Genomic DNA, 23,284 nt, shown 5'->3' on the forward strand with positions numbered 1-23,284 from the left:
AATCTATTCTGTGTGGGTTTCTGTGATTTATTGCTGCACAATGGCAATCTGAAACACTGGGCAACTGCTAGTCTAGGTACAGGTCCTGTTTGCTCATCCAATCGTACCCACAAGGCATGGAGTAGTTACTTGAATGTGTAGCCACCGCTGCCTGGGGTTACGTTTATGCATGAAAGACTCCAGTGTTCATACACCTAGAGTAGGATGGAACAGAATGGAATAGTTCCATTTGAAGGGACCTACAATAATCCCATCATGTAGTCCAACTGCCAGACCACTTCAGGTCTGACCAAAAGTTAAAGAAGATTATTCAAGGCATCGTCCAAATGCCTCTTAAACAGACAGGCTTGGAACGTCAGCCACCTCTCTAGGAAGCCTGTTTGAGTGTTTGACCACTCTCTTACTAAAGAAATGCTTCCTAATGTCCACCCTAAACCTCCCCTGGTGCAGCTTTGAACCATTCCCAGGCTTAGTGCGGAGGTGATTTGTACTGAGAACCTGTCTTTTCCCTTTCAGATGTTACTCTGAGTCCAGACCCATCCTTGACTTTCCGCACGATTGGAGGGATCCTCGACTTCTATGTCTTCCTTGGACCCACTCCGGAAAACGTAATTCAGCAATACACAGAGGTTAGTAGAACAGTCCATATGGCACACGGGGCAGTATCTTGTAATGAACAGTATCGAGAGCAGGAGTGTGTTAAAGGGTTGTAATGGTTAGAAAGAAATTTGTCGAAGCTTATTCTTCTCCGGGCTGTGGTAGTTTTACAGTCTTCACTACATGACCGTGACTGTGTTTTGACACTGTGAATAGAGAAAACAAACTAGGCAGGGAACAGATGGGAATGTCTGAGAACTTTACATCTGCTGGACTTTCAGAGATTTTGAATGAGCTTCAAAGGCCTTAAGCCTTTATTTGCCAGTGGAATTGCCTGTTAATTTTGGAGCCATCAGCCTTTTTTTTTACTAATGGAAACCCAGGTAATTACATTGGAGAGCATAGATGTGAAAAAAACCATATTTACTGCTGTCTCAAAGAGCATAGCTACTTGCTTTGCAGTTGCCCAGTGTTTTCCAAAGAACTGAGGGTACCCATCAAACAGCTGTTTTGGAGTGTGTGTGCAATTCTTAACCAGTGAGGGCTACTTGGAAAAAAGTGGCAGATAATATGTTCTTCCTGGTCACCAAACGCCAGATGATGTGTTTACTAAGCACTGGCACCAAAAATTGCCACCTCAGAACCAAGTTCACTGCATAAAGAAACCAGCACTAAGCCTAAATAGTGTGGAGCAAAGCTGAGAAGGGGCACACCACTGTGAGAAGAGGGATTCATGCTTGCAGACCCTGAGGATCAAGCTGTGACCAGAGGTGCCGAGCAGCCTGCGGTAGGGTGTTCTGGAGCCAGACAGTTGGAGCTCGTAGGGAGATGTTCATGCTCTCTGCTTTCCCCTCCACCGCCCCACCAAGACACCTGAGTTCTGATTTTCAGCAATATTTTGTCTTGCCTGGCTTTTTAAATCCTCTATATCCTATGTTTGCTGCCTTTTAAAATGCCTGAAATAGGAATAGAAATATTGTGGTTTGGACCGATGGAAAAAGAGGATTTAGCCCAGAAGGAATGTATTGCTGAGTTCTGTTTTGGTGATGAAAAGGAGAAGAAGCCTCACTTATGCTGTAATTTTGGGAAGGCTGGGCTCTGCTAAACCTTCCTTTTCCAAGCAGAGGTTCAGGTGGTGCCTTCCAGAGAGGTGGGAGGCTGCTGGTGCCCCTCAGTGTCCCCGAGCCGGAGTGACTGCTCTTCCCAGGTCCCAGTCCTCCTGCGCATCCTCCCCACCAGCCACCTCGGACCCGGGTGCCAGAGACCAACTAGAAAAATGGGTTTTGAACTTACACATTAGCAATCAAACAAAAAAAAAAATCAACCTAAGTAAGAGGAAAAAAGTAAATTAACTCTCCCCTAGCCTCAGCTGTGATCCCTGCGATGGAAGCACCTATTTCGAGGGAGTTGCTGCAGCGGCGTGATGGAGATTAGAGCCATCCCTGCTTCTTTTCAAAGTCTTTCGCTGGTGTTTGAAGGCAGCCTTTCTGTGGCTTAGCAGGTGGCCAGCAGCTGAAAATAAAATGAGAGAGTTCTCACTCCCCAGCTGATGGGTACTGGCAGCTCGCTTTCCACCCCTGCCTCTCTGGAAATGGAGCTGGAGTGAAGAAAACAAGGTAAAGGGGAGCCGGTGGGCGTCTCCTAACTAGACATGTCACATGCCAGGACAAAAAATCCCCTGTTCTGTATTCTTCGAGCTTACACTCAGCTCTCTAGGGACTCTTAAAGAATGCAAGGTAGAAATTTCACAGTGAAATAATAACTTCTTCAGCAAACATCCTGAAATTCCCGGATCGCAAATGTTACAATTACCATATTATTAGTCTCTAGGGTAATGATTTGGCTTTTCTGTACAAGGCATGTGGGAAGGCAAAGGAGACAGAAAAGACTTTACTTTTCAATTGTATTTTCTGTCACACCAAGAGGATTCTTCTGCACGGTCACTGTCATGCCCTGGGGAAGGAGAGAGGGTAGAAAGGAGTAGTGTGACCGACATCTGCAAGGCACTGGTCAGCACCACCCCTCAGCTCTCTCAGCCGTTTGCGTGGGTCTTCTCTGGGAAGTGGTGTTGTGGGAGGTCCCAGCGCAGGAGACCCTGGTGGGGACAGGCTGCCCTGCTGCAATGAGCGCCTGGGGGAATTGGCACCCACCTCCCGATTGTGCAAGCGTCTGCCCAAAATCATTGTGTGGGGCTTTTTGCAAGGACCACCCATTGCATCCTCTCCAGGATGGCTCCAGCGGTATAGCAGGGTGCCCAAGTGCCAGCCCGTGCACGGCTGTTGAGCGGAAGGGAGCTGTGTCCAGACCAAAGTCCTCCACATCCTTCTCAAACATTTTGTGCTGTTGCCTTCAGTGTCACTTCAAGACCTAGGCAACTCTCCTGGTCCCCACCGTGCTTATTTCTGTGAAAGATCTAGGAGCTCAGCTCTGCTCAGTGCTTTTATACAGCCTCTTCCAAACCAGTGAGTTAGGACAGCTTTGTAACAAAGCTCTTTACTGGGTCTCTATAGGGCACGTGCTTTCCCCATGCACCTCTCCATGTTGCTGCAGCACCCCGGGGTGGCCCACAGGCTCTTGCCCAGAACTGGGGCTGCGTGGCCAGCTGTGGGCAGCTGGACTGTGCCAGGAGTGGGGCTCCCTGAGTGGTGATCATGGATGACTGCATCTGCCCTGCCAGAGCCACCAACCTCTTTGTGCATCCTTGAGGTGAGGACAGGTGGCAGTGAAAGCCGTGGTGGCTCCTGGTGCCAGCCTGGCCCAGGCTAATTTGCTTTAAACAGGCTCCAAGGGCATGTGTGGGGCATTATGTGACGGGAAGGAGAAATCTCCATCCTGATTCTTCTGCTCCCTCCTGTCCCTGAGCCCAGCAGTGAGGAGCGCTGCTCCTGGCACATCAGAGACGGTCCTCCCACAGCTATATATATATATATTTGACAGTAATCACACTTTTCTCCTACTACAGAGAGGTCCGGTGTGTGGAACAGTTGTATAACACAAATCTCACTTTTTATGGCAAACGCCTCAGTTTGCAGGAGGATGGGCAGCAGCAGTAATAAGCTAAAGAGCTCAGCCATTGAGCTGAGCTTAGCCGAGGTTCTACAGCCAGACCTCGTACCAGGCCACCATGGCCGAGTCTGCTCGTGGCCTTTCAGGACAGAGTAACAGTGTGCAGCAGTAGCATACGAGCTCCCTAACTAGATACTCAGGAAAGTTATAGTTCGACAAATGGGCATTGAACAGCTGTTGGGTGGAGCGAAGGGTATGAATTTGTTATTTTATCATAAATGATCCAATGACAGACTTTCAGACAGCATTCTGCATACAGTTCTGTTTTGAGAGCAAATTGCGAGTTTACTTCCTCCTTAGAGAACTGTAGGATAGTTCTAGGTGGAAGGGACCTCAGGAGGGCTCTAGTCCAGCCTCCTATTTGAGACATAACATGGGGAACCTGCTTGTACCTACAGTTTGTCACAAATGATTCAGTGAGAGTCATGCAGTTGAATTCATGGGTCCCCCAAGAAAGGCTAAGCAGCTGACAAGTGTTTAGGCAGCAAAGAACAAGCTTTGAAGATCTTGACATTGAAAGTTCTTAAAACTCTTAGACTCCTGAGGTTCTGAGCATCTTCTTAATGGTTCAGCAGTTGCAGGGCCTTTCTTCTTGCTCTCCTAAAACAAAGTTCAACTTCTGTGCATAGACTTTGAGTGAAGGTTACCCCCGCAGAACTCACCTGCCTGCCTCAGCCATAGGGGATGGGCTGGATACAGATATCTGGGCCATAGGAGCACCCGTGTAATGTAGTCATTGTGTGATTATCCAAACACACTATTTCTGTGTCTAAATCCAGAGCATTAGCCCACTTGGATTTTTATAGTTTCCTCCTACAGCTCTTCCTTAAAGAAAGGAAGTTGAAGCAAATATCAAGCTTCAAGAGTCATGCTGTACGGCTAATTAGGGTGCAAGATTAGCAATCTTTCATGCTGAGCCCCTGTACCTGCCTTGCTGGAGTTCTCAGTTTCTCTGTAAGCATAGGAAAGAATATCTCTCTCTGCGTCCTCTATGATGTATAGGGCAACACTCCAGCCATCTCTCTCGCATCAAAGTCTTTGATAGAACTGTGATTTACTATAAAACATTTGTAACTGAGTTGGTATCCTTGATGCTCATAGTAATAATGTTGTTCATCCAACAACCCAACGCAGGGAAAGTGAGTGTGGATCACCTGCTCCCTGGGCACAGATTTTAGCTGTTAGATATACATGTTTTCACTGAACTTTGTTCTCACTGCAAAACGCTTCCAGGGTACCTCCTAGATTCATCAGCTCTCAGGTGCATCTGAAAAAAAAGTGAAAAAAGCTTACATAATGCCATGTTATGTAAACCTGGAAAAACTAACAGTGAATTTATTAAACAACACCAGGAGTTATTTAAGAACTAAGTGCAGGAGGAATTGTGGTACAGAAAATGCGCTATTTTTTTTTCTACTTCTGCACTACTGTATCTTCCCATTTTTTTTCTCAGTTTGAATACTCCATATGTTTGCTGTTTCTGCGTTTCTCGTGTTTTCCTCCCTCGGTTCCCCTGCTGTACCACATTTACCTTTTCTGATTCTATGGGAATCAAATTTGCCAAGCAGACTTTCTCTGCCTACTGCATTTTATGATCATTTGTATGCAGAATGCAATCTATATGAGTTAAATAGATCCTAAATATATATCAAATCCAACATGAGTTTTCAGGTTTGCAAAATTACATCCCTGCCTCTGCTGATCCATCTGCAAGTGGGTACCATATGTCAGTTACTTTATCAGGAAACTTCAGGGGGATCCATTAGAGAGAGTCCGCAGCATAATTAGAAAAAAGAACATTTGTTTTCCCAGCTGCCCTGTTTTCATCCTTCCTCTTCAAATGTTCTGCTGATTTCAATTAAGCTCACCATAGATGCGCCAGCCTGGTGAACCTGGGGAACTAAGTGCTTTAAAACTTAATATCTTCCTTGCAAGGCGGATTTTCTTCACTTGGTTCAGCTGTAATCGTAAACTCCTCAAGGGATGCTGTCACAAAATTCTGCCTCGCCATGAAGCAGCGCTGGGGCCTGCAGGTGAGGCAGTACCATCACATAAGGGTGAGCAGCCAAACCTCAGCAAACCCCAGCAGTGAGGACGTGCCCTTTGGGAAGGACTGTGGGCAGCACGCCAGTGGCCACAGCGCCACCTCCAGCCCTGCTGGGGTCTGCCTGGGTGCTCGATAGAACACAAGGGCAGAAGCAAATCCCCATCCAGCTCTTGAACCACGTTGTATTGGCGATGTCCTGGGCTGACTGTCCTCCCCAGCCAGGGAGTGACCCAGGGTACTGCAGGACCCTGAGCAGGGCTGCCCAGTGGCTCCTGCTGCCTCTGCCCAGGCTGGTCACTGCTGCGGTGGTTCCCGTTTCCCAGCCCGCTCCGGGAGAGGCAGCGGATGCCACGCAGACATCCTGCCAGGGCACCGGGCTCTGCGTTCAGCCGCAGGATTAATATTTGTCAGCTGGTTTTCCCTCTTCCTCCTGTCCAATGGGAGAAGCCTGTGCACAAATCATTTTATTTCATTAGGGAGTTCTTTTGTTTTCATCTGTCTTTTTAACCTTGTTTGTAGAGGTCACTCTGTTTACAGTAGAGAAAACAAGGGCAAAATACGCATCTGCTTTAGGAGCACAAAGTGGTGGGGCTCACAGAGCTCATCTTGCAGCCTTGGCTGGTCTAAAACAAGCTCTGCTGCCTCCACGGATGAATTTATCCTTAATATGGCCAGTGCGGTCGTGGCAGAGAAGCAGACTTCTTTCCCTGAGGCTTGCCATGGTCTGCTGGACACCTCGGTGCCGGCTCACAGAGTGTCTATGAGATTGTCCTGAGCCATTGCACCCTGTTCAGCTCTCCATGGTTAACCCCAGCAGAGCTCGAAGGATGGTCTAGGGGATCAGGTGCATCCACACAAGCTGGAAATAACTAATGGCACATGTAACCAGATGAGACTGCACCGTGGTGGCAACGGCATGTCTCTGCCCACCAGCTCTCCTCGCATGGTTGAGGGCCACCTCCATCTGTTCAGGGCCTCTCCTAGCAAGGGTGCAGCCGTGTGTGGTGAAGGTTAAGTGCAGCTGCATCCAGAGCTTGCTGCTGATAGCCAAGTTGCTTCCTCTAAAAGGCTGAACCTCCAGCTGAGATGAGGTTGAAGCAGGCGTTGAGTAGGCTGAGATGAGTTAAGTCCGGTGGAATAGGATCAGTAGGAGGCGTATGGGTGAGGTGTGCTGCTCAGCCAAAGCATCCCTCTTGGAGTGACTCAAACCATTAACCTCACCAGCTGTTCTGGCCTCTTCCTGCTTTGTCTTAGGTGAGATAGCATCCCAACAAGTGAAAGCCCATTGCGCAGCCAAATTTTTAATGCTTACTGCTTTAAGTTCACCTATCTGTCCATTCTCATTTGCAAGCAATATACCCTGTGTATTCCCTCAGCTCAGGTGCATTGAAACATCCTCTGTTTCTCCCCACTTTTTCTCCTGTATCTGTTGTTCTGCCTGGTGCAGTTCGCACGTCCCACCAGTGCTAGTATCCATGATGTATTTTAAAGCAATTTGAAGTTCAGCATTGTTTTCTCAGGTCAGACTCTTACTGGAGAAAATCCCATAGGAAGATGCGCCTTTATGCATTGCATTGTCTAGAGAGCTTAGCAATGCAACTGATACGGAGTGCCAGGAGTGCCTCGTTTTATTTAATTAAAGTAGATGGGGTTTAGCTGCCAATATACAAGTTTTATTCTTTTTCACTTTTTTGTGTAATTACCTGTGGAGATCCACAAGGAAATAAGGGAGGAATGGTTATTTAGCCAAAGGGAGTCAATAGCTGCGACTGATTAATAAGTCCTGGGTGTTTACTAGCTACTTGATTTTCATTTATTGCCTTCAAGGATGCTAGAAATACTGAAAAAAGGTTAATTTCATGGGGCCTAACTGTTTAATACTAGAGTAAGGTTTTCAGGAGACGTCCCCTGGAAAACACCAGTGTGTAGGAATGAGGCAATGTCAGATTTCAGCTTGTTTCTAGAACAGCAGTATTGTGGTTGCTCGTTGTTCATCCCAGGTTGCCAGAGCAGCTGTCACCAGGGGAAGCAGAGCAGGATGCCTCGCTCCCCTGTGCACTCAATCGAGTTTCCTCATGCAATTTACAGAAGGATAACATGGAACCAGTGGAAATCAAATATTTATAAAATCATATTTAGCTCATTACCTTGTGTTTCAGTTGAGAATTTTGGAATGAAACAGTAACTCTGACCTTGAAAAGGTTTGTCAATGCCTGGCAACCCAGTGCTGTGGGCCAGCAATAAGAGCAGTCAGTCATAAAGTGACTGAATTTCATCAGGCTTGTGTGTGAATACAATCAGAACTTCAGGGAGCTCAAATAAACATCAGATCCTTGATGAGTTAGTTCAGCTGGATCCAGCAAGAGAAACTAGCAAATCTGATGTTGCTGTGTAGTGTCAGGGATTGTGGACACTGAAATGTTCTTGTAAGTGATGCTCAGTGTGGGTGTCTCTCAGAGCCCCTGCTCAGGAGAAGGACTTTTTTTGAAGCCAACCTACTGTACAGTGAGCTGTTCTGAGAAAGGAAAAGGTATTTCTTGGTGTGTGATACCCGTGCCCTGATCTTTGTGGCTTAAATGAACCGGGAGCCTCTCCCAGTGTTTCAGAATAACTTTGCTCTCCAAAATCTTCACCTCACCCTTTGCATTTCTGTATCTCTCATTCCTGCTGTAGGCCATCGGGCGCCCACACATGCCTGCCTACTGGTCTCTGGGATTTCATCTCTCCCGATGGGGTTATGGCAGCATTGATGTCTTAAAGAAAACCGTCGATCGCATGCACTACTATGATATCCCATATGTAAGTACGAATTTTTTACTGTGTATGCTTATTTTACAATCCAAAGTGAGATGAATAAAATTATAATAGAGGAAAAGCGATTATCCTACAAAAAGAATTGTAGAATAAAAGGATATTCATAATCTTATGTAGTGGTTTTGCATGTAATATCTTTATAGTGTTTTAAAGAATGTTTAAAGCGGGCTTTCAACGTGAGGTTTAAGTGCCGCTCCCGGCTGCATAGCAGGTGATTCTAGTGTGGATTTAATGTTATGCAGCATGAGGTGCTAGCATTTAAAAAATAAATTACCGTACTTTTGATGCATATCACTGACAAACAGTTGCTAAACTAGGTCTTCTATGTTTCCATTTTGTCCATTGCTATCATGTGAGGTTATAGGAGCTGAATTTGGCCTGACACTTATTTACAATTATTATAGCCATTCTCTTAGGTTTCATTTCATATGTTACTTACCTGTTAGAAATACAGTTGCATGCATTCTGATTTTCTGTATCAAATACTTCAATCATAGAATCATAGAATGGTTTGAGTTGGAAGAGACCTTTAAAGGTCATCTAGTCCAACCCCCCTGCAATGAGCAGGGACATCTTCAATTAGATCAGGTTGCTCAGAGCCCTGTCCAACCTGACCTCGAATGTTTCCAGAGATGGGGCATCTGCCTCCTCTCTGAGTAACCTGTTGTAAAAAATTTCACTCTTATATCTAGTTTGAATCTACCCTCTTTAGTTTAAAATGATTACCTCTTCTCCTATTGCAACAGACCCCCCTAAAAAAGTCTATCCCTATCTTTCTTATAAGCCCCTTTAAAGCACTGAAAGGCCACAATAAGGTCTCCCCGGGGCGTTCTCTCTGCCAGGCTGAATAACCCCAACTGTCTCAGCCTGTCCTCAAAGGAGAGATGTTCTAACCCTCTGATCTGTTTTGTGGCCCTCCTCATGACTCACTCCAACAGTTCCATGTCTTTCCTGTGCTGAGGACTCCAGAGCTGGATGCAGTATTCATGTAATGTTTACTTTTAAAATGTTTAGGATGTTCAACATCTTGATATCGACTACATGGAACGTCGCCTAGACTTTACCTATGATAAAGTGAATTATGCAGGTCTGCCTGAGTACCTCCAACAGCTGAAGAAGGAAGGAATGCACAATGTCGTGATTCTGGTAAATTAATGATGTTGCTAATTATTTCTCCATTTATAAGAACTATTTGTAGAATAATGTTCATAGCAGTATCTAGGTGCTAACGCACGCATACTATTGTAGCAGATTTTCCATTTTTGTCATTTGTTGAGAAGAGCCAAAGGACAATTTCTCACAGATTTCATATTTAAATGTGTTGCATTTATCAGATATCTGTGTACCAGCACCATCTCTATATCATAATATTAAATCTTTTTCACTTTTTTTCCTCTAAATTATGAGAAATTTTGCCTCTGTTCAGGGCTGAGTTGATATAGGATTGCTTTAATACAATTCTTTTTCTGAAAAAGAACAAATGAGTTTAATATGCACACAAAAATAGTAGACCGATGGAAAAAAATCTACTGATAATCACTCTGGAGAGCTAGTAACTCCAGTTCATGTTGCCTTATACTTACTTTAAATTGATATTAACGTAGCAGAAGTTTTACTGCATGAAAAATGGTGGAAAACATATGTAGAACTTGTTATCAAAATTGATTTATAACCCAGTGAATGAATTTGAGCAGAAGTGAAAATTGGACATTTTCATCTTCCCCATCACTTTCTCCAACAAAGATTGCTCCTTCTCTCCAGCAAATTCCCCAACATGTCCTTGCACTGAAATTACTTTTTCTCACAGTAGCTAGGTGAGAGCCAACGGTGGCAAGGACATCAGAGGTCAGAAATTAAAGAAAAGGCCTTGATAGGTGCCTAAGACCTGGCCCAGCACAGGCTGAGGGAAGGATCGGGGTGGGAAGGCTCAGTAGAGCCGAGACCTGGAGTAGCGCACGCAGGTGTGAAACATAGCCACAAAGACGGGAAGTATAATTTGTTCTTCATAACCACTAAGGACAGGATAAGAAAAGTGGTTTAAATTGCAGCAGAAGATATTTAAGGTAGAGATTAGGATGAAGCTGCCCGTCTGCAAGGCGAGCCGAATGGGAACGTTAGGGACGGCTCAGGCTGAGCTGACCTGTAGGGGAAGGAGGAGGAGACAATCCCACAGAGACTCTCTAGAGACTTTTTGCTGTAATTGTAGTCTTCTATTTTCCAGCCTAAATGGTCAGCTTGCACCTTTCATTTGTGTGCTACCATTCTTATTTAGCAAAAATTGCCAGTCTCTCATCCTCCCACTTTTTTCCGCTCATATACTTATTTGAACAAGTGTATTCTCTCTCAACCTTTTCTGCTAGGCTAAACAAACTGAAGTATTCTATTCTCTTTTTATGAGGTGACATCTTCAGATCTCATTGTAGTAGCCCTCCCTCATGTGTGCCCGTTTGAATGCATTTGCCTGTGTAGCAGATAACTGGATTTCTAGGGGCTCCGACTGCTGCCCCCGCAGTGTTTGGAGAATGGCAGAAAATTTCCTTCATTTTGCTAAAAACATCTCTTATGACAAAGCCCCACATCATATTTACCTGCATTATATTGATGGCTCATACTTGTGAGGAGACCAATTAGTCCAGCTGAATCAAGAATGGACAGCCCACTAATGTTTGGGCCCTAAGTTGATCCAGTCCTCTTAAATAAAGGGCTATGTTCCTCACCTTGTCACGGGGGTCCTGTCAAAGGCTTGTGGGAAGAGAGACTGAATAGTAGAGTTCTAAATTGTGTGACAGTTCCTCTTTCACTTGTGATGGTATATTCGATATTTACTGGAGTCAAGATAACTGAGAGCTACTGCAGTTTCCTCATTTAAAAATCACATTACCTTGTCAAATAGATAGATAAAGTCAGAAGTTCCTCCCTGTCCTTATTTTTTCCTCCACAATTTTTTGTAAAGTTTAGCATATGACTGAGGATGGTCTAGTCAGCACCACAGATACCTCCATCAGTGTTTTCTTTTTAAAATACAGTTATGAGGTTTGCTGTTCTTCAGTCTGCTGCGGGTTTTTTTTTTTTTTGGTAGTTTTATTAAAAATAGCTGTTCTGTATTTATTACTGGCCTAATCTTAACTTTGTTGTACTATAATTGCATTTGCTGTTAGGAATCTCAAACAAAACGGCACAGCCAAGTGATCAATTACATACTGATAACGGAAACAGCAGCTTATATAGTGAGTGCTGTTTGCCAGCAATTTGTCCTCAAAGATACATTCCCATGAAGGTCCCACTTCTTCTGCAGCTGTAAATCATGAAAAGCTCCAGGGAGCAGCAGTGAAAACAATTTCCGTCAGTGGAGGTCCAAGGCACGAAGTTTAAACAGTAACAGATTACGAAGTCACTCTGATGGAGAGCAACTTCAAGACAAAAATAGTCCAAAATTAACTAGATACATCACTGTAAATAACTAACCAAGTGATAGATGAGCACATGTGTTGTCAGGACTGAGTGCTTTTTCCAACTATGAGGCAGTTTAGGCTCCCTGTATTCTCAATTCTGCTCTAAAAATTATCTAATCTCCTAGAGCTGTAACATTAAATACCACCTGCCTACTTACTGGTTTATCTCAAAAAAGTTTGCGAGACATGAACATATCAGCAAAATACCATGATTTTGGGGTAGTTCTTCCTGTAGATGTTCTTGCCCTTCAGTACGTACATGATATTCACCTCCTTGTCATCAAAGTTAGGTTGCCTCCAGTTTTGCAGTTGCTGCTGGGTAAGACGCTACAGGAAAGCAGTCACGGTTTAGTGGGTGAGCTACGTTATCTTCTTACTTGTGAGTTTAACTTCAACGATGTTTTTAAAGCCCTTTCAGTTTCTCAGATGGTGCATGCTAGAGTAGTGCAAGGAGCTGTTGCTATAAAAACCTAAATTCAACAGTTAGGCAGATGCAAAGAGTACAAAACAATTCTTAATTCATGCAATGAGCTAATGGGAATCCAGATAGGAAACCCTTCTATCCTTCTTCCATTAACCTGTAACTAAGGACTGTCTTCTCTGGTTCTTTAGATAAGCTTGTGAAGTAGAACAAAAGCTGATCCAGTTTGTCCTTCGTTTTTAAAAGCTAATGGGACGTATAGGTTGCACTGGTAATGAAGTTTTCTGTTTTCACTTTGTTATGGATGCTTACATTTCTGTCAAACTCTGACTGTTAGCATTCTTTAGGGATGTAAAGCACTCCTGCAAATTGAGTCAGGAGGTGGAACAGTATGAAGGGTTTCATTCTCAAGTGACAGCAAAGTCATGCTAACTGCAATCAAGGCAAGTGTAATCCATTTTGATACCAAAAGAACAATTTTCTGGTTAGATTTCCTTTGGGTAGTGACAGTAACGAGTGATTTCCCCATGTGTACCAGATTGTTGCCTCCCTCATGATGATTTCAGGAAACGGGCTTGGATTGCAGTCACTTAGTGTCATGTAAAACCTCTAGTAAATGGATTTGGGGGATATGTGTTCAGTCCTCCTCATCTCAGACTGCTATGGTCACAAGCAAAGTGCAGATCCTGAAAGCCAGCAGTATTAATACTGGTAACCTGCCTGAGGACAGGACCCTGAACTTGGTTGTGCCACCATCGCTGCAGTGGCTGGTTCCTCACCATCAGGAAGTCCAGTCCCCACACTTGCACCCAGTGCTGAGAGCCCTCCATGCCTACGGCCACCTTGATAGTAGCATGACCCTGTTACTGGAGCCTCTAAAAGCAGTCCTTCAGCACTCCTCTCTCCTGGTCTCTTTCAGAGGTCACCTCCATTTAAGGGAAATTTTGTCTAAGAACGTCAGTACTTGGTCATCATTGTTGCGCTGAATAATGTGCCTGCTTCAGCTGAGTCAGAGCAAATATATTCTTTAGAAACAAAGAAAGAAGTTCTAAAAGTAACAATGACTACAACGTAAAATGATAAACATTATTACTGAAGAGGAGCTTTAATGAAAGTCTTTGTATACCTTCCACTAAATCACGCTAAAAATAGAAACAGCTAGGAATGACATGAGTGACAAACTACTTAGAAGTCAATAGCAACATGCTCGTGATTCAAAATAATGCTTGATAGCTTTAACATTTTAAAGTCCAACTCTATGAGCTGTAGAGGCTAAAATTTCCAGAGATGAATTTTTATGGATGTGCATCAAAATCTATATTTGGAACCATAGGTGGAAGTGTGTCAGTCTGGATAAGTGCTGGGTGCTCCCAGGACTCAGGGCAGACATTGGAGTTAAGGATGCTCAGCACCTTCTCTCCAAGAGCTGCTAAAAAGATGAGTTAGGGAAGATATAACAGACATGAACCTCCTCCCCCACAAACAACCCATAGAATGCACGAGAGGGTTTTGTTCTCTTTAGGATGATACTAAACCTGCATAATATATTAGATTTATGCACTGGAATAACCTTTCAGCTGAAGGAAACCAGAAGTTTGGATTAGGAGTAGCTAATTAAGCTGACTTCTTCCAGCCTTCAAGTCCCTTGAGAGACATCTTTTTCACAATTATAATTATTGCAGAAGGACAGTTTTCTTTTTTCTAAAGCTGAACTATCAAACAAGTTAAAAATATAATGGACACTTACACTCTTTATGGAGGTGATGCTGGAGATAGATAGTTGAACTGAATTTTGCACTTAAAGTAGGGATTTAGCAGGGGCTTTCAATTTTAATGTATGGAAGAATATGTTTTCCTCAGCAGCGCTATAGCTGTCAGAGCGCTTACGAGTAAATCAGGCAATTAATTTAGGCATTAAAATGAGCTTTAAAACATGCCTTTAAAGAAATTTACCATTTGGGATCAGATGTTTTTTGTTCTTAAGTTTACTAGTTAGATTTATGTCACCTTTTAATTAAAGTTAACTTAAATTACAGCACAAGCTATAAATGAGTGGAAGAATTGTTTCAGTGGCATTTTTCTCCATTGTGTTTCATAACTTCAAGTTTTTTGCCTTAAGCAGAACCTGAGGGAATAAGATAATCTAAGAGAAAAGTAAAGAATTCCCTTCTTCTAAAACAGCTGCAATCATCTTCTGTTCTAAAAAACACAAAAGCATATAGCTGCTCCCAATTAGGGACATATTGCAATGAGTGCTTATCTCCTTATAGTCCCAGTTGACTGCTAAGTAGAGTTGAATAGTTTTTCTTCATTCACTGACATCTCCAAGTATTCCTAACTTTATTACTTATTGGCATGGTGGACCACTATCTTCCCTAGGAGCAGTTTAGGCTCCATTTTGATGAGCTTGGTGACTACTGATGGCCATCCCTGAGGCAGAGAGCTGGTGTCATCAATACCACTGGCAGCAATGAGAGGTGGTGACCACTCCAAGCAGTGAAGGGGATAGGAAGGACAAGCTATGGGGTGTAAAACACTGTGGTCTTTGTGCCTGGGGAGAACAGAGGCGTCTGACCCTGCAGGCATGCATGTGTTGAGTTAGTCTGTACCAGGCTGGCATAAAACCCCATTGGCATAAAACACATTAGCATAAAACACATTGAATTTGAAGAGAGGGTTAAGAGGTCCTTTCCAGGCTGAATGTGTCCCAACTTCAAGCCCCTTGAGAAGTTTTATTTAAGTAATTTTGCATGTAGCTGCTGATGCTGAGGCAGCTGGAACAAGGATTGCCTTGGAGGAAATCCAGGGGCATCCTGCTCTGCCAAGCAGAGACCTGGGCTGGGGGTCAGTAAAATCCAGTGTCTCTTTAAAATTGGTTCAACGTAGAATGTCTCATAAAAAACAAACATGAGGGTATTTAATTATTTCACATCACTTTTGCTTTATACAAGACATACTCTTGAAATATAGTTAATGACTTTTCCTAAATAATTATGTGCTCTTGACTCTTACTAAATTTTAATGCTGTTTTCTTCCAATATTATTGTAATCTGCATTACGAACATCATCCAAATTGTTCTAAAACATACAAATAGAAAAGTAATTGTTACCTTTGAGATTTTGATAATGGAAAGAGAATCACTGTTTTCAGGACCCTTTCGTAACTAAGGATGAAGAACCAGGCACTTATAGGCCTTATGATCTCGGAGAGGAAATGGGAGTCTGGGTGAACAACTCCGATGGTGTAACTCCTGCTGTTGGAAAGGTTTGTTTATTAAATTCTCTGATGCATTTGGTCTAGTGCTGCTTCAAAGTCATAAAGCAGCTGTGTAAAAGAAATAAGATAACCAGTGGTTATACCTGTGAACTCCAGGCCTTGCCCCCCGGAGAATCGGTGTTTCCTGACTACACCAACCCCAGGACAGTCGAGTGGTGGACCCGTTTGTGCCTGGAGTTTAAGGATGTCCTTGACTACGATGGGATCTGGATTGTATGTTTCATTATATTTGCCCTCCCTTCTTTTAAAAAAAAAGAAAATGAGACTTTTGACATGTGTCTTTCTTTATTAAAGGATATGAACGAACCGTCCAATTACTTAAGTGGCCAGTATCCTGGATGTGCTGATAACGATATCAATAACCCTCCTTACATTCCTAGTAAGTAAAGTTTCCTCGAGAACCTTTGTTTTTTTTAATCCTGGATAGGAAAAAAATTCCTTCTTCTCATTTTCCATCTTTCCCTGCTTGTGTCGTGCGTTCAGTTACATATTTGTTCAGGACTCGGTTGGCTCAGCTTTGGTGAAGTATCAAAGATAAGTTGCTTTCCTCTGTCACTGGAGCTGCCTTGTAACAGGACTAGAAAAATGGCCTTTCCTGCCGTTCTCTGGGCAACCAGTCTGCATCAGAGAAAGGGCAAGATACCTATATACTGTAACTTGGCTACAGATTTAAGGAAAGAGTAATCCTTTTGCCTTATCACCACCACTGCTAGTCCCAGGGATAGGCAGTCTCTGCTTTTTCCACAAACCATGGCAAAGAAGATGGCATCTCCCTGATGTCTTAATTCAATACCTTTTCTTTCTCTTAGGAAAGAAATTTTCATGGCCTTACTAGAAATGAGCTAAAAATAAGTTTAAAAATGCCCAAGCCTATGGGAAACTGATAGGAATGGGAACACCTCTTCCAGTAGCCAAGTTAATGACATGCTCATTCTCCCTCAGGAAGCCGTGAGTGCTTACAATCAGGGCTAGTAGTCCTGGCAATTAATCCAGCCAACATTTCCCAGGAAAGCCCTGCTGACTGAGCAATGCTAATATGCAGCAGAAAGTTGATACATAAACGAGTTATTGACAGTGAAGTATTGGAAATGTCCCCTTTCCCTTCAGGCTGTTGTACTGTCATGTGAATTCTTCATTTTATTTATTAAATCTCATTTTCGTCCAAATACAAGAGAAACATAAACATAACAAAAGCATGAAAAAAATACTATAAAAAGATTGTAAATTATTGAAACCAGAAGCAGAAGTTTTAATGAAGATTTTGATGTTTGCTCTCTTTGAGGGGAAACTGCTGATTGTAACTGTTGTATGCTGGTCCTGTGGGTCTTGTCATTGACCAAAGGCCACGAACTGATGAGACCTTTGCCTTGAGTTACCTCCATTTTTGTCAGCATTCAGAGCTGTAAAAAAAGTTGTGAGACTTTGGGGAAGATGGACAAAACAGCAGAGCTCCCTTTACCCTCACGAATAAAGAACTGATGGATGGAACCATAAGGCAGTTTCTGAGCCATGAAGCTGAGCTTTGTGACAACTAGAATTGCTGAGCTGTTATAAAGGAGTCAGAGACCAAGATATCTACATGATATGCAAGGACAACGAGGGATGCTGAAGACAGGTGTTTTCAGCCCAGTTTATCTCTCTGACTTGCTCCTTCTCGGGCAAGGATGCACCTACTTCTGCTTGCAACTCACAGTGTCGGTCTCACTTCTGCAGAATGCAGAAGGCATTTTTTCCAAGGCGTAGGATATCTGTTTTGAACCAGTGTTTAAGGGCTTTCTTTTATATGCCAGTTTATGTCAACACTGCGCATGCCCTTGGCTGTCCAAGCCCTTGACTGGTGTAGGTGTGAGGTGGGACCTAAGCTGCTTAGTCCAACAAGCCATTAGGACCTTTCTGGGGTTGACAGGGTTTGAGGGGCTCACTGTTGTCTTAGGTGACTGAATCTGTACGAGTCCCAATCTCTATGCCTCAGGCTTTTTTTCAATGCAGCCCTCAGCCTGCTTATCTAAATTATAACCACGATTACACGTAACTGTGGTTTGAACTTCTAAAAACAGATGTCCTTCACATCAATTTTCTATAAAACACTCTATACTGAAGATTAACACGCAATTGTAAAATAATCAGTATTACTGAGACAGAATACAAAATATTCAGAATAAGAATGAAGCATGAAAATACGACTCGTGACAGCTTTTTCTTTCATATTCCATCTTAATTTTATGGAGCTAATAATTAAGTGCCACTGGGACATTAAGTGTGACTTTCCCCAGAAGCTCAGTGTCTTCTTCTAAGCCATATCAGTCAAAGTTACTTGGAAATTGCCTATAAATTATGCTATTTCTGATGCAGATCAGCCACATTGGAGTCTTTGTGTCTAAAAATCCAAACACAAGGATTCCAGCTATGGTGGCACAGAAAAGCAGAGAGGTTAATGGGGTTTCAGGTACAGAGAAATGCACTTTGTAGTAATGAATGTGGCTCATTGACAGGGCTTTAAACTAGACTTGAAGGGGGAGGGGGATAGTATCAGGCTTGCCCAAGACAAGCTGAGAGCACCTGAAGAGCAGCAAAAAGGAATTCCAGCCATTCCAGCCAGGAACTCAGCTTCATCAGGGGCCCAATTTAAATGCCTCTATGCAAATGCGTGTACCATGGGGAATAAACAAGAGGAGTTAGAGGTGTGTGCACACCCGCACACCTATGGAGACATGGTGGGATGGCTCCTATGAGTGGAGTGTTGGAAGGAAGGATACAGACGCTTTTGAAAGGATAGGCAGGGGAGATGAGGAGGAGGTGTTGCCCTCTATGTCAAAGACCAGCTGGAGTGCATGGAGCTCCACCTAGGGATGGATGAGGAGCCGACCAAGAGTTTATGAGACAAGATTAAAGGGAGGGCAGGGACAGGTGACATTATAGTGGATATCTGCTACCAACCACCTGACCAGGAAGACCAAGCAGATTAGGTCCTCTATAGACAGATAGAAGCAGCTTCACGCTCATGAGCCCTGGTTCTCATGGGGGACTTCAACCACCCCAATATCTGATGGAGGGACAACACAGAAGCAATCCAGGAGGTTCCTGGAATGCATTGATGGTAAATTCCTTCTCCAAGTGGTAGAGAAACCACTGAGGAGGGTGTTATGCTGAACCTTGTTCTCACTAATAAGGAGGGGCTGGTGGGGAATGTGAAGCTCAAGGGCAGCCTTGGCTGTAGTGACCACTAAATGATAGAGTTCAAGATCTTTAGGGCGGTGAGAAGGGAGCACAGCAAGCTCACTACCCTGGCCTTCAGGAGAGCAGACTTTGGTCTCTTCAGAGATCTGCTTGATAGAGCACCATGGGATAAAGCCCTGGAGAGAAGAGGGGCCCAAGAAAGCTGGTTAATATTCAAGGATCACCTCCACCAAGCTCAGGAGTGATGCATCCCAACAAAGAGGAAGTCAGGCAGAAAAGCCAGGAGGCCTGCATGGATGAACAAGGAGCTCCTGGACAAATTCAAGCACAAAAGGGAAGCCTACAGAGGGTGGAAGCAAGGACATGTAGCCTGGGAGGAATACCGAGAAATTGTCTGAGCAGCCAGGAATTAGGTTAGGAAAGCTACAGCCCTGATAGAATTAAATCTGGCCAGGGACATGAAGGGCAACAAGAAAAACTTCTATAGGTACATCGGTGATAAAAGGAGGACTAGTGAAATGTAGGCCCTCTCTGGAAGGAAACGAGGGACCTGATTACCCAGGATATCGAGAAGACTGAGGTACTCAGTGACTTTTTTGCCTCAGAATTCACTGGCAAGTGCTCTAGACACACTGCCCAAGTCACAGAAGGCAAAGCAGAGACTGGGAGAATGAAGAACCACCCACTGTAGGAGAAGATCAGGTTTGAGACCATCTAAAGAACCTGAAGGTGCACAAGTCCATGGGACCTGATGAGATGCACCCATGGGTCTTGAGGCAACTGGCAGATGAAGTTGCTAAACCATTATCCATCATATTTGAGAAGTTGTGGCAGTCTGGTGAAGTTCCCACTGACTGGAAAAGGGGAAACATAGCCCCCATCTTTAAAAAGGGAAAAAAAGAAGACCTAGGGAACTGCAGGCCCGTCAGTCTCACCTCTGTGTCCAGCAAGATCATGGAGCAGATCCTCCTGGAAACTATGTTAAGGCACATGGAAAAAAGGACGTGATTAGTGACAGCCAACATGTCTTCACTAAGAGCAAATCCTGCCCGACAAATTTGTTGGCCTTCTATGATGGGGTTACAGCATTGGTGGATAAGGGAAGAGCAACTGACATCATCTACTTGGACTTGTGAAAAGCATTTGACACTGTTCTGCATGACATCTTTGTCTCTAAATTGGAGAGACATTGATTTGACACATGGACCACTTGGTGGATAAGGAATTGCCTGGATGGTCACACTCAAAGAGCTGTGGTCAATGGCTCAATGTCCAAGTGGAGACCAATGACATTCTTCAGGCGTCGATATTGGGACTGGTGGTGTTAACATCTTTGTCGGCAACATGGACAGTTGAATCAAGTGCACCCTCAGCAAGTTTGCTGATGACGACATCAAGCTGTGTGGTGTGATCAACACACTACAGGGAAGGGATGCCATCCAGGGGCACTTTGACAGGCTGGAGAGGTGGGCCTGTGAGAACCTCATGAAGTTCAACAAGGCCAAGTGCAAGGGCCTGCCCCTGAGTCAGGACAATCCCAAGAACAAGTACAGGCTGGGCAGAGAGCTGCCCCGAGGAGAAAGACTTGGGGGCGTTGGTTAATGAGAAGCTCAACATGAGCCACCAATGTGCACTTGCAGCCCAGAAAGCTGACCGTATCCTGGGCTGCAGCAAAAGAAGTGTGGCCAGCAGATCGAGGAAGGTGATTCTGCCCCTCTACTCTGCTCTTGTGAGACCCCACCGGAAATACTGCATTCAGCTCTGGGGCTCCCTACAGAAGAAGGACATAGACATGTTGGAGCGAGTCCAAGATCACAAAGATGATCTGAGGGCTGGAGCACCTCTGCTATGAAGACAGGCTGAGAGAGCTGGGGTTGTTCAGCCTGGAGAAGAGAAAGCTCCAGCGAGACCTTCTAGCAGCCTTCCAGTACTTAAAGAGGGCCTACAGGAAAGCTGGAGAGGGACTTTTTACAAGAGCGTGTACTGACAGGGGAAGGGATAACGGTTTTAAACTGGAAGACAGTAGAGTTAGATTAGAGATAAGGAAGAAATTCTTCCCTCTGAGGGTGGTGAGGCACTGAAACAGGTTGCCCAGAGAAGTTGTGGCTGCCCCATCCCTGGAAGTATTCAAGGCCAGGTTGGATGAGGCTTTGAGCAATGTGATCTAGTGGAAGGTATTGATTCCCATGACAGGGAGGTTGGAACTAGGTAATATTTAAAGTCCCTTCAAACCCAAACCATTCTATGATTCTGTGGTCCTCCTATGAACTGCATCATACAGTAAAGTTCAATTAGGCAGTGAGATTCTTGCTAATGGAGAAATATTTACAATAGTGCATGTACCTAATTAAGTATGCAAAAGAATAATACTTGAGAATCTGCCTTCTTACTTTTTTTTCGAGAGGATTTTATAACATTTTCAGCTCTATCTCTAAAAATACATTGTATAAACCAAACATGTGACCTGCTCAATTCCTGCTGAACTTCACATGGCATTTTCATGGAGGTTACCTGCAGAGGATGAGAATCACATTTTCCACACCAAACGGGCTTTGCCAGCATCTCCGTAATATGGGATCAAAGACCAGGCAGCATCTGTGCAACGAATTTGTGTCTGGTATTTCTTCCCCTTGGCTCAGCTGAACCAGTGCTGTGCCAGCGATGTCAGGGCTACCCCTGATTGTCAGCAAAGGCAAAAAGCTTCCGCTGCCTCCACTGCCTGTGACCTGCTGATGGAAAGAGTTTCTGGATAATCCATCCTCATGTGAATATATCCATTATAATCTGTCCTTGCCCTCTCCCGTGCAGCGTATCAGGCCATAGCAGATGACACCCTGCGGACCTCTGCTCCTCATGCTTTTTCCTCCCCTGCACACCTCCAACACTCCCCACTCTTTGCTCACAGTGCTGCTCAGGGCCAGGCTGTTAGTCCTCATGTCTTTAAGTCTTAGATGCCTCAGGAGAAGAGAGGGACCAGACTTGAGCTTAGGTGTGAATTTTGCCATGATAGAGCAGAATCGTGCTGCCCGCCTACATCTGCAGCTGACTGACACAAACCCAGGTCTTGTGATTTCACACAACCAGATGAGTTCATCTGAATTTCTGGCTTGTTGTGGGTTTTTTTGTTGTTTTTTTTTTTTTTTTTCAGGATCTTTCATGCTAAGTAAAATTTGTCACTATATAAAAAATATATGTAGGTATATTCTTAATTCAGAAATGAAGAATCATAGAATCATAGAATGGCATAGGCTGGAAGGGACCTCAGAGATCATCTAATCCAACCTCCCTGTCATGGGCAGGGACGCCTCTCAACTAGATCAGGCTACTCAAGGCTCTGTCCAGCCTGACCTTGAACACCTCCAGGGAGGAGGCATCCACAACTTCTCTGGGCAATCTATTCCAAAGTCTCACCACCCTCCTACTGAAGAATTTCTTCCTAAGATCTAATCTAAATCTGTTCTCCTTCAACTTAAACCCATTTCCCCTTGTCCTATCAGTGGACACTCTTGTAAAATGTCCCTCCCCAGAAATTTTCTTTCTGGTTGTTACTTACTGAATACCTGATATCTGTACAGATGTTTTTAATTATTGGACATAAAACCTGAAATTAATTAGCAGTGTTTACTCAATCCTCTCACCCTCCTGAGGACACATGTGCCTGTCTGCAAGCAGGTGTTCAAGGCTATATGCTAACCTCTGATCAGCGTAGGCCTGACACTTCCCAAATCCTTTGGTGTTTTCACTCCTAAATGGGTAGAAATATGAAGAGATCTGAACTGTGATGTATATAATTTTACAATGTTTTTTTATCATTCTCAGGCATTTCTGGTAATTCCCTGGCACAAAATACATTGTGTCCAGACTCCAAAGCTCTTCCTCTTCCCAAATCCTTTGGTGTTTTCACTCCTAAATGGGTAGAAATGTGAAGAGATCTGAACGGTGATGTATATAATTTTACAATGTTTTTTTATCATTCTCAGGCATTTCTGGTAATTCCCTGGCACAAAATACATTGTGTCCAGACTCCAAGACTTACCTGGGAGAGCACTACAACACGCACTCTCTCTTCGGCTGGTCACAGACAGCACCAACTTTCCAGTAAGTTTTTAAGCATTTCTAAGCAGATTTCAGGTGATTGAAATACTTTCTAAAAGCTGCTGATGTTACCTGCGAAAGCTGTAATAGTATCTAATAAGAAACAGCCTTGTGCTTCGTTTTACTGTTTGTCATTTAGTAAGAAGTTTCAAAAAAAACCCCAAAGAGAATCTTGGAAGAAGAAACAGAATCCTTTCCAATTTTACTTTTTCTTAGCTAAGATCATGATCTACTTGTAGGGCTGAACACTTCAGCTTCTGCTTTTGTATGACTAGAGCAAGATGTTCCTATCCTCCCTTGTAGCTGCTCACGTGCAGCTGTTGCAGAAGCAGCCATGT

At 43.9% G+C, this 23,284-nt stretch overlaps 1 protein-coding gene across 2 annotated transcripts in view; it reads left to right on the top strand.

Annotated features, from left to right (window-relative positions):
* LOC104376284 (sucrase-isomaltase, intestinal) overlaps positions 1-23,284 on the top strand; it is a 62,713-nt gene that overhangs the window by 16,550 nt on the left and 22,879 nt on the right. For both annotated transcript variants that reach the window (XM_086610349.1, XM_086610351.1), the window contains exons 7-13: positions 517-629; positions 8,384-8,509; positions 9,539-9,670; positions 15,549-15,662; positions 15,771-15,887; positions 15,969-16,053; positions 22,832-22,949. In XM_086610349.1, the coding sequence (XP_086466475.1) occupies positions 517-629; positions 8,384-8,509; positions 9,539-9,670; positions 15,549-15,662; positions 15,771-15,887; positions 15,969-16,053; positions 22,832-22,949 (805 nt within the window). The remainder of the gene's footprint in view (positions 1-516; positions 630-8,383; positions 8,510-9,538; positions 9,671-15,548; positions 15,663-15,770; positions 15,888-15,968; positions 16,054-22,831; positions 22,950-23,284) is intronic.

This window comes from Tauraco erythrolophus, chromosome 4, assembly GCF_009769465.1.
Source record: "Tauraco erythrolophus isolate bTauEry1 chromosome 4, bTauEry1.pri, whole genome shotgun sequence".
In the NCBI taxonomy this organism is placed as follows: domain Eukaryota; kingdom Metazoa; phylum Chordata; class Aves; order Musophagiformes; family Musophagidae; genus Tauraco; species Tauraco erythrolophus.